Source organism: Mastigoproctus giganteus, chromosome 5, assembly GCF_048544385.1.
Source record: "Mastigoproctus giganteus isolate SK-2022 chromosome 5, ASM4854438v1, whole genome shotgun sequence".
In the NCBI taxonomy this organism is placed as follows: domain Eukaryota; kingdom Metazoa; phylum Arthropoda; class Arachnida; order Uropygi; family Thelyphonidae; genus Mastigoproctus; species Mastigoproctus giganteus.
Window position 1 is genome coordinate 101,435,975 of NC_143579.1, and position 16,408 is coordinate 101,452,382.

General features: G+C 36.0%; 1 protein-coding gene across 3 annotated transcripts in view; it reads left to right on the plus strand.

Moving 5' to 3' along the window:
• The window catches only part of LOC150085589 (tyrosine-protein kinase Src42A-like), a 140,276-nt gene that overhangs the window by 84,225 nt on the left and 39,643 nt on the right, over nucleotides 1-16,408 (plus strand). For 2 of the 3 annotated variants that reach the window (XM_090374128.1, XM_090374126.1), the window contains one exon: nucleotides 9,179-9,357. In XM_090374128.1, the coding sequence (XP_090230254.1) occupies nucleotides 9,179-9,357 (179 nt within the window). Of the gene's footprint in view, nucleotides 1-6,420; nucleotides 6,434-9,178; nucleotides 9,358-16,408 lie in introns of all 3 variants that reach the window. The other variant, XM_090374127.1, reaches the window with a different exon arrangement.

A 16,408-nucleotide genomic window follows, 5' to 3' on the forward strand; every position in this document is an offset into this window, starting at 1 on the left:
GACCACCAAATACGGAGGATCCAGAAAGGTCAGGAATTGACCACCGCATATCCCCGGAGCAATATGGCCTTTGTTGCTAATGCTCCTAAAAACCAAATAACATCTTTCAGCCCAGAGATTCTCTCTCTCTTCTGGGTATTACCTGTGCTTGTCGCACCATATCTATAGATACTACTCAGGTTTTATCTTGCGAATTGCTTGCTCACCTGTTGGTCATTCATGTTGGGTTTATGTATTGCTTGAAGTGGGGAGTATCCCTGCGGAGATGGCTGTTCAGTCCTGCCTAGAAGGTGGGAGGGGGGCTGGTAGGAAGCGGGTTGCAATAGAGCGGAAAAGAATCTTTGATGAGCTTGTAAATATATGCCAAAATCGTTGGATGGTTTGAGAAAGGCACAGAAACATTTTTATTCCTCTCCTCTGTCTGTACTGTGAATTACAGGATTAGACCCTGGCTGCAATTCAATTTGTATGCCAGTGTCCTGGTGATACGGCACAGCCTAATGTCTAGACTAAATCAGTTCAGCTTGGTCCCTTCTGGCCTTTGGGAGATGGAGACTGGCATTCGTGCTCCTCTGTCCCTACTACTATGCGGTTGACCTGTGAAGTGAGCTTGAGAGATGGGTCTGTATCCTAGATAGAGATAATTTACTAGCTTTATTTGTTTTTAAGAGAAAGTTCTGGTTACTTGACCCAGTAGAGCATGGTGTACCTGTATGTGGTTCAGAATGGTAATCGTTGGCACAATTTGTACCAATGGACTTGTGGTTGTTTTATATATGTTGAGACCACTTAAACAAATTTTTTCTAGGAGAGGGCTCCTCTCCCTGGAAGCACAATAAATAAAATATGCTAAAATGTGTTATCTAGAAAGAAGTGCTTAAAAGGAATGATATGTAACACTACTAGTAGAACAGTGGTACTCTTTGACAAGTCTGTTTAAAGAAGAGGTTAGAAGTGATGTGAAAAGCAATATGAACACTTTTTAGAGTTACCAGATTAAAGTACAAGCAATTACTAATGAGTGGTGCCAATTCATACAAATTTCGATTATGATCCAAAAGTTTTGAAACAAGACAAACTGAGGAACTTAAGAAAAAAGAACTTCAGTTGCAAACTTCTAGTAAAAGTAATCCTAAATGGTTCAAGCAAGTTGATAATTCTAGTCATGTTACCTTATGCAGAAAGTCTGTTCGTGTTTCTCTTTTGGCTTAAACAAAGGAAGCAGTTTGTTTGTACTCATTCATGTACCGAGGTCATTATTTCTAGATTTGTTTAAGAATATTACGTGCAATTTTGTTTTACCAACAGTTTTCAAATCTTTCAATTATATTTTTGAAATTGATTACCATAGCAGACTAAACCAGAAGGACGATTCTGACTTAATTGTTGGCATTTCTACTTCAGTGGTCACGAAGAGTCTAAAACAATAGGAGAAGATTTTGTTCTTTGCTCAGTGAAGAAATGCTTTCTGGTTGCATGTGAATTTGTGGTGCACAAATTTCATCATTTGATAGTGCAGTGTCTTCAAATTGAGATTTTTTTTTTGGATGAGTTTCCACTGCTTCCTGGTGTCGTTAAAGATAAAACAGGTTATATTTTGAAATATCAGTTCTGTCAGTTTCAGTGAGAACTTACCAGACGCTATTTTGAAAGAAGAAATAATTGATGTGCAGTGGTCCTTGGTTAGGGTAATGACAAATGTACATGGAAGCTTGAAAAATAACAAATGATCTCAAGTCATACTTGTTTTTTTACCAATTCCTCATAGCAGTGCTGAGTTCATCTGGCTTAATAAACAAAACCTGGGTTCACATCTTTTCCTTATGGTGAAGCTTTACAAATGCTCCTGACATCTAAGTCTAATCTGCATGGCCATTGCTATGAGCAAAACTCAGCATTACAGATGTGTTATGACTCAACACTTCTGAAGGGTTCCAGGTCTGCAACATCTCTCTTGAAGCTAACAAAAACAGTTTGTGTAAGAGAAGATTCAAATAAAAAAAAAAATCCAGATACAAAACGTTACATATGTTGATATTTAGAAGCATAATGTATTTGCAAACAATCCTGTGGCTCTATTTTAATATAAATTATGTATTTTGCCAATGAGATTTAATTTCTAGCATAGTGAATTTAAAAAAAATCTTGCTTTTTCCAAAAAAAATCTCCTGTTTTTCATCTGTTTGCTTAAAAACCTCCTGCTTACAAATGCCTTTCTCCAGCTTTTTGAAAGTAAAAAGTTGGCACCTATGCACAATTTGAAACTAAATGTCAGTGCCGATTATTATTGTTAGGAGTATAAGCATTACTTCTGTGCTATGCAGTGGGGTGTCTGGATTGGATATAGAATATTATTTTGAAATAATTCAGATTATGCAAAACGTTACACTATAGAATCTTATGTGTGAAGTGCTCATGAGGGACAAAGATGGCTCTTGTTTCATATTTGTTTGTATGTCACTGACAACATGGACTTGTCATTTATACTGACACAGTTTCTAGTGCTGTTTTATCTTAGTCACCAAAAGGCATAAGGCCAGAGTTTTGACATGTTGGGTATGGGCAGATATATGTGAAATTGTTGAGGTACAGGTCATGCAATGGAATCAATTTCCATAGACCATAACAGTATAAAGAACATGTTTTTAAAAGAAGGTCTGTACGTGGGTGGAATGGTAGTAATAAGGAGATTCAGGAAATTTTTTGAGTAAACCCAAACTCTTTATAAAGTACAGGTATCCCTCGCTGATCCCTCAAGGGTTAGGGACTGGCAGACCCTTGTAATTGAAAATTAATGAAAGTAATGGAGAAAAAAACAGGGTTTATTTGTTCCTATATTTTCCACAGGGCAGTGTGGAAAATATAGGATCACAATTTTTAAATAAGAGAAATGGGGGTGGGGGGAATTAGTAACCTAAATTATAAGGGTTTAATTTAACTGGTAATAAAAAAAAAAAAAAAAAAAAAAAAAACAATCATATTCAAGGCACTGGAAGATGACAGGGATGATTTATTGATGGAAGAGCTAGATACAATGGAGGTAGAAACCAGCTTGGAGAATTGTGTTTATTTAGTTGCTTGCAAAAGACCTATTAAGTGTGTGTTGCTGCTTTTGAAATATCTGTTTTTTAGGTACATCAGCATATATGTATCTTCACCATATCTGTCTGTCTGCAGTTATTACTGTACTCCTAGTGGATGGATTTTCATAAAATTTTGTTTGGCTCTTTTACAAATATTTGAGGTTATCCCAAATTTCACTCAAATCTAACCAGTAGAAATCTAGCAATTTATTATTTCTTTGTCCCTCCATCTACATGTATAACTTGACTCCCAGTGAATGGAATTCCGTAAAATTGAACCAAAAGAAATCTAGCAATTATTATTTATATTTTCATATATATATATATATTACATATGCTATTCATATACTGTATATTAACTGAAGCACTTGATATTGTTTGTTGCTGTGTATTGATTGGAGGAATGAGTGGGCAGTATGATGTACAGCAGGCCCCTGTTATAACGCGGTTCACTTTACGCTGATTTGCTATAATGCTGTTCTTATATTATAACCCATATGTGACTATAGCGCTGTCTCAGATCACTGTAATGCTCTTTTACAGATTGCATTTTTGGCATATTTAACGAAATCGTTTCATTTAATGGAGTCGATAGCTTGAAAATGAATATTAAAACAGCATTAAAATGTTTCTCACGCCGACTTGAGAAATTTTCCCACGCTCGGTGATATTTTCTCGCGCGCTTATTTAATTGCAGTACAGTGACTTGTTATGTAGTTCCGAGATCAACATTTTAAAAAATGATCAAGTATATTGCTTGTGATATTTGCGTTATATGCATTTATCCGAAGTCTAGTCATCACTCAGTACGGAGTACGGTATTAGACATCGTGCGTAACAGACAGTTTACTTGAACATTGTATCATAATTAATGCAACCAATGCAGTTACATTTTCGAAGAGTTAATAATGGCGGATAAGAACGAAAAAGTAACGATGTCTGGATGCAGTACGAAGACTACAAATGTAAGAAAAAGACTGAATTTGAAAATTAAATTAGACGTTTTGAAGCGAATCGATTCCAGTCAATGACAAGCGGATGTGTGCCATAATTTAGGACTTGCAAGTTTAACTGTAAGAACAATTATAAAAAAAAAATAAAGAATTAATTTTAGCAGCGGGAAAGATAGCTGTTCCATTGCAAGCAACTAGGGCTAGGCCGGCTATTAGGATTTTATTGAGGATAATATCCAATGTTATAAAAAAAATAAGTTAAATATTATAAAAAAAAAAAAAAAAAAAGAGAGAGAGATTAGCCAATATGATGATCTGAAGAAAACTCACCTAAAAAAAAAAAAAAAAAAAAAAAAAAAATGTGTAACCATTTAAAACTAGTCAGGGCTGATTGAATAGATTTAAAATCCAGCGAGAAGCCGCAAGTGCAGATTAAGGAGCCGAAACTTTCAAAAAAGAACTTGTTAAAATTATTGAAGAGGGATATTGTGTTATACTTAAGTTTTTAATATAGATGAAGCAGGACTTTTGTGGAAACGAATGCCTAAAAGAAGCTTCATATTGAAAGAAGAAAAAAACATGCCAGGTTTCAAAGCGGCGAAGGATTGGTTGACTTTATTGTTGGATGATAATGCAGCGGGGGATTTAAAATTAATACCCCTTTTAGTTTATTTGGAAGAGGGCCAAAGTTCTACCCAAAATCGACACATTTTTCTTGATTAAATTTATCAATTAAATTAAATCAATTTAGATCAATTAAATTCATGATTTTAATTGGAATTTTAAGTTTAATTTTGATACGTAATTACCACATAATTATATACGTATGTAATGCAGAATATTTTATATGTACAAATATTTGAATATTAAATATTTTGACTGATATTTGTGCATCTTTTCACTACCGTTTATTATTGATTAGGAAATGTCCAATTGCACCGACCACAACTCACAAATACATATGTTACCTTATGGGAATGTGGCGCCCGCTTAGAGCGGATTCACTTAGCGCTCTGTTTTTCCGGAACAAATTATCAGCGTTAAGCGGGGGTCACCTGTATGTATAGAAATGAAATGTTCTTGGTTTGCACATAAACGTGTTTTTTTTTTTTTTTTTTGTTATAAACCATGGATTATTGCTATTTGCTAAAATGCCTGAAATGTAACGCACTGTGTTACATTACCTTTTTTATATTAAAAACATTTATTTTAAATTATTTTTGGGGAAAAAAAAAAACCCTCATTCAATTTAAATATTTTTTATCATCTTTGTTATATGGGCTTGTGAAACAAATCAAATTGTTATTCACCGCTGGTGAGCAAAATGTAATTTTGAAAAAAAAACTCGGATACTTGGACAATTGGGAGCCAGACTCTTCCATGACCCATAGCCAGAGAGTGTTGCATTGGAGATGCTGCTGCTATAAGATGTAAAGATAGTGCTCTTCAATAATGGGATATAAGAGGCGCAGGTAATTTTAAATTCTTGATTTTTCAGTACACGCATTTAATTATTGAGAATAGGCTTTTTTAACTAACCTAACAGAGACTTTGGAATTTTAAATGCAGAAATCAAAGAGAATACTTTCGTGTTTTTAGGCATTTCAGCTGTGTGGACATAGTAGATGAAAGGGCAGCATTGCTGAACTTGTGTGTAGAGGGGGGGATCTGGAAGACCTTTCATGCCCAATGAGTTATGATGATTACTATGAAAGAGTTAATTCAAATTTCCAAGTGAAAGATAAGATTGTAAGGCATGAAAATTTCAGTAAAATATCAGTGACTGTTTATTATTTGACTTTAACTTGAAATTAATAAATTAAGAACCTGATACAACCAGATACTCTAGATCAGAGTTTAATATATGTTGTTTTTTGGGATAAAGAGCTAGATTAGTAATAGATTTGAAGTAATATTTAAGACAAAGGAACTATCAGGATTCAAGCTTGTGTGGGGAATCCCAATGGATTTCAAATCCATTCGAAATAACAAGTCAGAAGGTTTCTTCGCTCCCTTCTGCCTTGTGTCACATGAACCTGAATTATACGTTTTCATCACCAATTTTATATTTTAATTTTTTTTAGTGGGGTGATGTTAAGTCAACACCAACCTTAGATAAGGACCTTGACTTTTGTTTATTGTCATATTAAAAGCCAGTTTCACAGAAGGCATAAAATTTTATTTTTTATATTTTTCCTATTTTTTATTAAATTAAAATATTATGTTAAAAACAAAACATGTTTTAAAGATATCAATAGATCTTTTAAGTTAAAACCAAACTTGTGAAAATTATTGTGCACCCCCGTCGGAAGCCCTTGGCAGCCAACATTTTGTTTTTAGATATGTTTTTATACCTATCCACACATCCATATTGGACATGCGAGTAGTGCATGGCAAGTTTTTTTTTGTTTTTTATCTATCGCCATATTCATTAGGTACGTAGCTGAAAATTTTTCAATATTTTTGGATTAACTGGGAAATCGATTATCCGGGATTTTTTATTTACCATCTATCCTGGAAATTCAAGAGTCTACTGTTATTTATTTTATTGCAACAGTTATTTAATAGCCACACCTCATACCTCACATCTATGTACTGAGACCATTACTCCTAGATATTTGAAGTATATTATGTGCAAATATATTTTACCAATAGTTTTTAATCTTCCATGGAAATTGAATGCCATAGCAGTCTAAACCACAAGGATTATTCTGAATTGGCCATAAGCATTTATGCTGCCAAAGCTGTGGAGAGTCTAAAAGAGGAGAATATTCTGTCCTTTTGCTCAGTGAGGAAGTATGCTATGGGAATTACAAACAATTTCTGTTGAAAAATCTTAAATGCTGAGGTAGCACAAATTTAATCAATTGGAAGTACATCATTTTCAAATTTAAAATTTTTTGTGGACAAAGTGTCAGTACTTCTTGGTATATTTAAGTATGAAACAATAGATATTTTGTAGTATCAGTTCTGTCAGTTTTGGTTTGGGAACCTACCATACGCATGATATTATGAAAGGAGAAATAACTGATAAATGAGCTCCCTGGTTGGGGAATTGAAAAGGAAGCATGAAATAGAACAAATTATACAAAGTCATGCTCATCATTTTAACAAATATTATGGCAGTGCTGAGCGTGAGAAAATCTTTAGCAAGACTAGAAAAACAAAAACTGAGTTCAGATCTTCTGTTTCTGGTCAAGATTTGGAAATGCTCCTGACAGCCAAGGCTGCACAGCAGGACCATTGTTATGAACAAATCTTTGACTCAACATTTCTGAAGAAGACAAAGTCTGCAACAATATCTTTCTTAAAGAAATCAAAATCAGTTTGTTTGATAGAATATCCAACCATAAATTGTGCAAACAAAACTATTGGTTAAGCCAATAAGTAAAAGCATACTGTACTGGTGAACAATCCTATGGTAGTGTTTTAATATAAAATGTGTATTTTTTCTAGTGCAATGTATATGTTAAAAAAAAAAAAAAAACTACTTTTTTCAAGAAATGTTTTCCTCCTGTTTTTTGGGAAGAAAATGTTCACCTCTTTTGGACAAAAAATTTTATTTGCTCCTGCATACAAAAGCCTGATCTCCAGCTTTTTGAAAGTCAAAAGGTGATAGGTATGTAATTGTGATCACCTGGTATATTAGCAATTTCTTGTGGGTGCAGGAAAAGTTAAATGACACTGATTGGTCTAAAGACTACCATGCCACAATCTAGCTTGACTACCTTGCATTTTTCTTATTGCCTGTTATATGTTGTTAGTTTTGATCTTAGATTATTTGATCCTCAGGATACCAGAAACAGTTGATCTTTATGCATGATGTCTCAAAAGTGTTAACAGTCCTCATTCAGTGTGTGTGTGTGTTTTGGAGGAATTGGCTTTGGAATTCCCCTTTCCCCCAAAAAAAGGGTATTGCTAAAGAAATGTTGGATGCCATTGAAGAAAAAAAAAATGGACTGCATATGTTCTTAAATATGTATTTTCTGCATTCATATTCAGATTTTTTTGGTTAGAGGTCAGGATAGAGGCTTCTCACAAATGTTGTGGTTCATGTGCTAGGTCATTCAGAGGATGGTTACAGGGTTTTCATTCATTAGTGCCATTTGTTGAGTCCATTGGTGTGGGGGAGACTCCTTAAAGGCATCCCCCATGCTACTGTTTCAGTGGTGTGGGGGATGCTGTAAAAATGGACTGCATATGTCCTTTAATATGTATTTTCTACATTCATATTCTGATTTTTATTTATTTATTTATTTTTTCCCAGTCAGATCTTGGGACTTCTAGTGATGAACATGGTTAGAGGTTTCATCAAGATATATCTGATGGAAAAGTGCTACCAGGAAAGGTAGAATCCAGATATTCCGGCTGACTACTGCTGGACATTAATCAGAGGCTCAAGAGACATCAGTTGTAAAAGTAAAAACTGAAGAAAAATATTTAGCATCTAATTTATTACATTATTAATTACATTAAAATTTTATTCCTATAAAAATCCTTCATTTCCTTTCCCTTAACTGGTAGGAGATGAAAAAATAATTAAGCTCAAATTTTCCTTGTATGCACTTTTGTATAAACAATTCAGTTGAATTGGCTTGATATTTTCAATGATGTTCATTCAAATGTTACAGCATTAGCACTGTGTGACACCAGTAGATTTTTATATACTTTTGCAAACATCCAACTCTAGCCATATGTCAATGTTGGATGTTTTTCAACAATGATAAATAAAAATGAAGACCAAAAACATAAAAAATACATAAATGACAGTTGAATATCCTGTTCTGGAAAAACAAAGTATAACAATAAATGCTGCAGTCAGAAAATAGGGGCAGTTGTTAGTTAGCATTCCATAAGATATATTACTACCGGTTACATTTAGTTAGTCTGACAGTTGGTATCCAGTTCAGTAACACTCATGTTATGTTATGACCTCAGTTTGTGATGCACTCATCTCATGGTGGTACTGCCATTGCAGTTATTTCAATGTATGTGTGTCTTTTAACATACACAAATGGCTGCATAGTCACATACTAATAACGGTTTTTTGTCATATGATACTAAAAATACTTTCATGATTTTATTTAATGCCTTCTTGAAGTATACCTATTAATAATGTGCATACCTATTAAAATTTTTTAGGCAGGGGGCGTTCTCTGAAATTACCACAACTTATAGATATGGCTGCTCAAATTGCAGCAGGAATGGCTTATCTGGAATCTCAAAATTACATCCATCGAGATCTTGCTGCCAGAAATATTTTAGTTGGAGAGAATAACATTGTTAAAATTGCTGATTTTGGCCTTGCAAGATTAATTAAGGTAAGTTAACCTGTTGATGGGAAATCAAAATTATAGACAAATTAAAAACTGGGAAGCATTTATTTTGTTTCTCCCAAAAGCAGAAATAGCATATTTCTGCTATTGAAGGGGGTGGGATTTCTTTTATGTAGAAATGTTAACTTAGTCTACACCACGTTGAACAGAGGTACTTTTAATGTGTAGTGCACTGTAGCAGTTGATGTGTTACACATTAAAGTAACACTCGATTAATTTGAATTTTTAAGAGGAAAAAATGAATTATGAAAACATTTTTAACAGTTAAAATATTTTTTATATTGATGTTTTTTAAAATATTTTTAACAGTTGAAAATATATTTTCTTAACTTTTAAAAATGCTTTTATATATATTTATAAAAAATATTTGTGTGTGTGTGTGCACACCACAATGCACACTACCATACCATTAATATCCATGCACCTGCATGTCTATAAATAATTTTCATTGATAGGAAAACTAATGTATGCAAGTGTTTCTCAACCTTTTCGTTGTTGCAGCACACTACAATCACTATTATATTTGTGTATATCATATATACATATATATTACAAATATATATAAATATTATAAATGAAAATAATAAATAATATACAAGGTGGCGAAAAATTAACTTTACAAAATTAATTTTTGTACAAAATTTTACAAAACTTTACAAAATTAATTTCATTTCAAATAATTCCTATAATAAAGACAAAACAATAAATATTTTAACATAAATTCTTTATTTGGACCTTGCAATTATTTGTGGAATGTAATGTTGCCAAATGGCTGCCTCTTGCTGTCTGCCCCGGGTGCCAAGCGTTATAGTGATCAAGCGATTCTCAGTGATTTCTAGAGCGTTTTTCTCGAAGCTGCAGTTTTTGTTCAGTTAAAAAAGTTTTCTTATGTTTTCATTAAATACTAATAAACTTAGACTTACGATCTGTAACTAAGTTTCAGAAAGGCAAATCACCTTTCTTTTTTCCATTTAAACTAATATACTAACTTTTATACCGCTTGGTCACTCTAGCGGCACTGCTCCTGCCTCCCCGTGGCGGGGCCGGTAACCTGGGAGAAGAAATCCACTCTCCCGGGGCTGAAAGGAGCAAAGATGGATAACAATACGTTCCCACCTTTAGAGCCTCCGAGCTCAAAACTAGCGACAAAACACACCGATAATGACTTCTCCCAACCCAAGAGGTTGAAAACAAATCCTCAAGAGGAGATACCAGCATTTCTCATTCTGCACTCTACACCAGACCAGCCTTTGAGTAAATTGTCCCCATTCCTTGTGCAAAAATGCTTAGAGGCTGTCGCAGGTTCACCAAAATCAGTAAGGCGACTCCAGTCTGGGGATCTTCTGGTAGAGACCATGAAATCCCAGCATTCTGCAAAGTTATTAAATCTGACAACTTTCGGCAGACATCCAATAAAAGTCACTCCCCATGCCACCTTAAATTCCTCCAAGGGAGAAATTGCAGAATGGGACTTATTAACCATATCAGAGGAGGAAATAGTCAAAGAGCTACGAGAACAAAGAGTCATCCAAGCCAGGAGAATCATGACTCGTAAAGATGGTACTCTCATTCAAACAAGGAGCATAATCCTCACTTTTAGCTCTCCCATCTTACCAACATCTGTCAAAGCAGGCTATCTCCATTGCCGTGTCCAACTCTACATCCCAAACCCAATCAGGTGCTATAAGTGCCAAAAATATGGACACTCTCAGACTGCATGTAGAGGTGAGGCAATATGTCCTAACTGCGGATCGAAAGACCACAACCAATCCGATTGCAATGCTACCACTCCTAATTGCCCAAATTGTAAAGGTAATCACCGAGCTTTCTCCAAAATATGCGAACTATGGAAGCAAGGGAAAAAAATACAGAAATATAAAGTGGAAAACAAAGTCACTTATTCAGAGGCGAGAAGAGAAATAATCAAAATGGAGCCAAAGCGTATGTATGCCACAGCTGCCAAACAGGTGCAATCAGTAAGTATCCAAACGGACGTTACAGTTCCTCCTAATACATCTATCGCGAATTGGGCACGATCCATACTCACTTCTCCCAAACAGTGTCCTTCACAACAAACAACTGAACAAGCCAGCAATACTCCAATCTCCATTCCAGCCGATGCGTCAACAATGAAACCAAAAGCTACAGAAACCCCAATGGTGCATCCACGGATTTCAACGGAAATGGATATTGATCAGGAGAAAAATTCAGATGATGGAATTTTAGAACTCCACACAACTGATGAGATGGACACAACACGTCCTTTCTTTCCTAAGAAAGACAAAGTAAAAATAGAGAGGTATAAACAAGCTACAACCAAAAAAACTGTCAGAAGCAAATACAACTAACAAGAACGCATAATGGAAAGAATTCTTCAGTGGAATTTTAGAGGCTTTCGTAATGCAAAAGATGACTTGCATGATCTCGTAAACCGCTATGAACCAGCATGTATATCCCTACAAGAAACCTATTTAAATCCACAAGTGTGTCCTACCATTAAAAATTATACCATGTTCAGAAGAGATAGGAGTATCGACTCGCCGGCCCGTGGAGGCGTGGCGGTTCTTGTTAGAAATAATATTCCATCTAAACCTGTTGCTCTTCAGACTCCTTTTGAGGTAGTGGCAATGCGTGCAGAAATTGGCATGACTATTACAATAGCATCTATATATATTCCCCCAAATTCCTCAATCTCCTCAGAAAATCTAATAGACCAGCTACCACCTCCTTTCTATTTACTCGGAGACTTCAATGCTCATCATTCGCTGTGGGGATCTCCAACAATCGACAAAAGAGGTAAACAAATAGAAAATCTTCTCGATGTGTGCCAACTTACCCTTTTGAATACTGGAGAGCCTACCTATATACATTTTTCTACAGGATCCATGAGTGCAATAGACCTTTCAATCTGCTCTCCCTCCATATGTACTAATACGGAGTGGTCTGTTCTTGGAAATCCACTAAATAGTGATCATCTACCAATTCTCTGCAAGCTGCAAACATGGGTAAACTCCCCTTTGCCGGGTCGCTCCAAATGGAAATTTCGTAGGGCACACTGGATGAATATGCTTCAAATGTTCAGTTAGATGATGAAATAATTCAACTTCAACCCATAGATTATGTCACACAACATATAACTAATCAAATATTACAAGCTGCCAACTCTACAATACCAAAGTCCTTGCCTGGGAAACGCAAACACAATAATTACTGGTGGAATCCGGATTGTACATACGCTAAACAGAAAAAAAATAGGGCTTGGAATTTGTTCCGCAAATTCCCCACAACCAGTAACCTAATTAGTTTTAAAAGAATGAAAGCTAAGTTCCGCCAAATAAGAAGGAAAGCAAAAAGAGAAGCATGGATTAGCTTTTCCTCTAGTATAAACAAGGACACAGATATCAGACTCATCTAGAAGAAAATACAAACAATATGGCAAATATGTCCAGTCCCTGGCCTCAATATTAAACTGGAAAGGAAAAGAGTTGTCCTCTCCGGCAGAAATTGCAAATGCCTTAGCCGAATCATTTGCCAGTATATCAGGCATATCCACCTACAACCCAATCTTTCAGAAAATTAAAAAATCATCAGAGCAGCATAAGATCAATTTCTCCACTAGAGTTTCACACCCATACAACCAGCCATTTACATTAACAGAACTTTTATGGGCGCTCAATAAAACTTCCAGTAGTGCTGCTGGTCCAGATGGGATCTACTACGTCATGATAAGCCAACTAAACAACAGAACAAAAAGGGCATTGTTAAAATATTACAATCGAATATTTCTAGAAAATACTTACCGAAACTCCTGGCGTCACTCAATTATACTAGCCCTTCCAAAGCCAGGAAAGGATCGCAGCTTTCCACATAATTACAGGCCGATTTCACTGACCAGCTGCTTAGGCAAAGTCTTGGAAAAAATGGTTCACAGGCGGCTAACGTGGTTCCTGGAAACTAACAACTTGCAAAATAACAATCAGTACGGGTTTCGAAAGAACCGGTCCACGTTAGATGTAATGATAAAAGCAGAAGCAAACATCGGAAATGCCTTCATAAGGGGACAACATCTGGTCATGATCAATCTAGATATTGAGAAAGCCTTTGATAACACCTGGCGATACTGTGTACTTCAAGATCTTCATTCTTTTGGCTTGAGAGGTTATTTACCCCACTTTATACAAAACTTCCTATGCCACAGAACATTTCAGGTTAGATACATGAACAATTTATCTAAATCATTTGAACAAGAGGAGGGTGTTCCTCAGGGGTCCATTCTTAGTCCGACGTTATTTTCAATAAGAATTACAAACATGACACAGGATGTACCTAATACAGTAGAATCGTATATGTTCGCTGATGACCTCGTTGTTTCTTGTCAATCCCAAACCATGAACACCATTGAAAGACAACTTCAAATTTCCATTGCTAAAATTGAATCATGGACATTGCGGAATGGCTATTCCCTATCAGAAAAGAAATCTAGTGCAATTCATTTTTGTAAAAAACGCAAACTTCACCCGGATCCAGAAATATTTTTAAAAAACAACCTGATTCCTGTCACTAACAATTTCCGTCTGTTGGGGTTATATTTAGATAACAAACTTAATTTTGCTTCCCATATTGCTTTCCTTCGAACTACATGTCTTAAAAAACTGAACATCCTGAGAGCAGTCTGCTAAGTCCTGGGGTGCTGACAGAAGCTCTCTCCTTCATCTGTATAGAGCTTTAATAAGATCATGATTAGATTATGGATCACCTGCCTATGACTCCGCTAGGAAAAGTTCACTATTATGTCTAAACACCATACAGCATAGTGCTCTTAGGATAGCTGTGGGAGCCTTCAGAACATCTCCGGTCCACAGCCTGTATATTGAGGCAAATGAACCCCCTTTGTATCTCAGGAGAAAATCCTTATTGTGTAATTATGCAGCAAAAATTAAAAGCATGCCATTCCACCCTAGCTGGCAGTACCTGTTTGATCCTCAATATGTTGAATTATATCACAATAAGCCTAATGAAAACCGCCCCTCAGGGATTCGACTGCAAGAACTCACGATCAGTTGGGATCTTAAATTTCACAACATATATTCCAAGACATTGCTACTCCTGAAACTCCCTGGACTGAACTCTCACCTCCCTGTGACAATTTCTTTTCAAGATGGGGAAAATCCTCTCTGGCAAATATAAACTATCAACAGCTCCATAAAACTCATTTGTTGGAAAACTCAGATAAAGTACCTATCTATACTGATGGCTCCAAAACAGATGCAGCCGTTGGTGCTGCAGCAGTTTCTTCTGCCTTCTCAGTTGCTGTGTCTCTTCCTACGGAATGCACTATCTATACTGCAGAATTATTTGCAATTAAACTAGCTCTAGATAGAATACACAACAGCTGTATAAAGCGATCTCTGATATACACAGACTCCTTAAGCGCAATCACTGCCATTCAAACTACCATGTTGCCCTCTCATCCGATTCTTAAAGAGATACGGTCCAAGTTATTTTACTGTAAAAAAGCCAACCAGAAGGTTACCTTCTGCTGGATACCTGGTCATGCAGGCATTCCAGGTAATGAACAAGCGGACGCCACCGCTAAACACCCTAACTCAAACACTTCCATTCAACAAACAGTGCCCTACACCGACTACAAATCCATCATTGAAACATCATGTAGGAAGCAATGGTCTGACCTCTGGAAAGCTCAAATAAATAATAAACTGTTGCAGATAAAAAAAAGAGCCAAAATTGTGGACATCTAGTATCAGGAAAAGCAGGCGACAAGAAGTAATACTAGCAAGGCTCCGCATCAGACACTCACATCCAACTCATCTGTATTTGCTTATGGGAGAGAACCCTCCTCAGTGTTTGTTGTGCCAGTCGCAGTTGACAATATATCATATTCTCATTGAATGTCCCCAACTTTCAACTACCAGAAAATCAGCCTTTACCTCCCTATCCCATTTGAAGGAACCGATAACCTTATTGCAGATTCTTGGCAATGATGCAAATTTGGAGGAACTGTTTACTTATTTGAAACAGATAAATCTCTATAATAGCCTATGATCACAATAACATGAGAAATTTGTGATAAGCAAATATCGAACAGGCACAATATGGCCCAAGAGGCCCTTGTGCCAGAAAACCCAAATACAACAACAACAGCCTCTTGCTGCCACGCAAATGTGAGCTCTTCCAAGAGCATTTCTCATAACATTTATACAAATTTCAGGTGATATTTCAACTATTGCTGCTCGAATATTGTTCTTAGTTGTTCAATTGACATTGGCTTATTGTCATAGACATGTCCTTTAAGATAACCCCACAGAAAAAAGGTTGCAGCAGTTAAATCTGGTGATCTTGGGCCAGTCGATGTCACTGCTTCTGGAGATTAATCGGTGTGGAAACATTCTCTTCAAATTTTCGATTGTGGCTCATGCTGTGTGACAGGTAGCACCATCTTTATGAAACCATGTTTTCCAAACTCAGTTCATCCAATTGCTGTGACAGAAAGTTCTCGATCATAGCATGATAGTGGTCACCGTTCACAGTTACAGCGTTACCTGCAGCACCTTTGAAGAAATAAGGTCCAGTAACACCTCCTGACCAAATTCCACACTGTACTCTCACTCTGCGAGGATATAATGGTCACGGATGAATTACTTATGGATTTTCAATGCCCCAATAGTGGCTATTTTTTTTTTTGTTAACATAACTGCTGAGGTCGAAATGGGCTTTGTCGCTCATTATGATTTTCTAATAAAAATTTTGGTCTTCCTTAGAGAAGAGTAAGATTGAATTATTGTAGTTGCAATGGCATTCAATGTCTCGAGGCAGAAGTTCATGAATCAACTGTATCTTATTTGGATGCATTGCATGTGCAAATCTTTTTGAGAATATTCTGCAGAGATGACTGCGAAATTCCAATTGGTTGGGAACGTCACCTTCAGCTACACTTTCACGCACAACTTTAAGTATTCTCCACTGAGTGCGCACTTATAACGTGGCCTGACTTTGGTCTGTCTGCCACAGCACCACT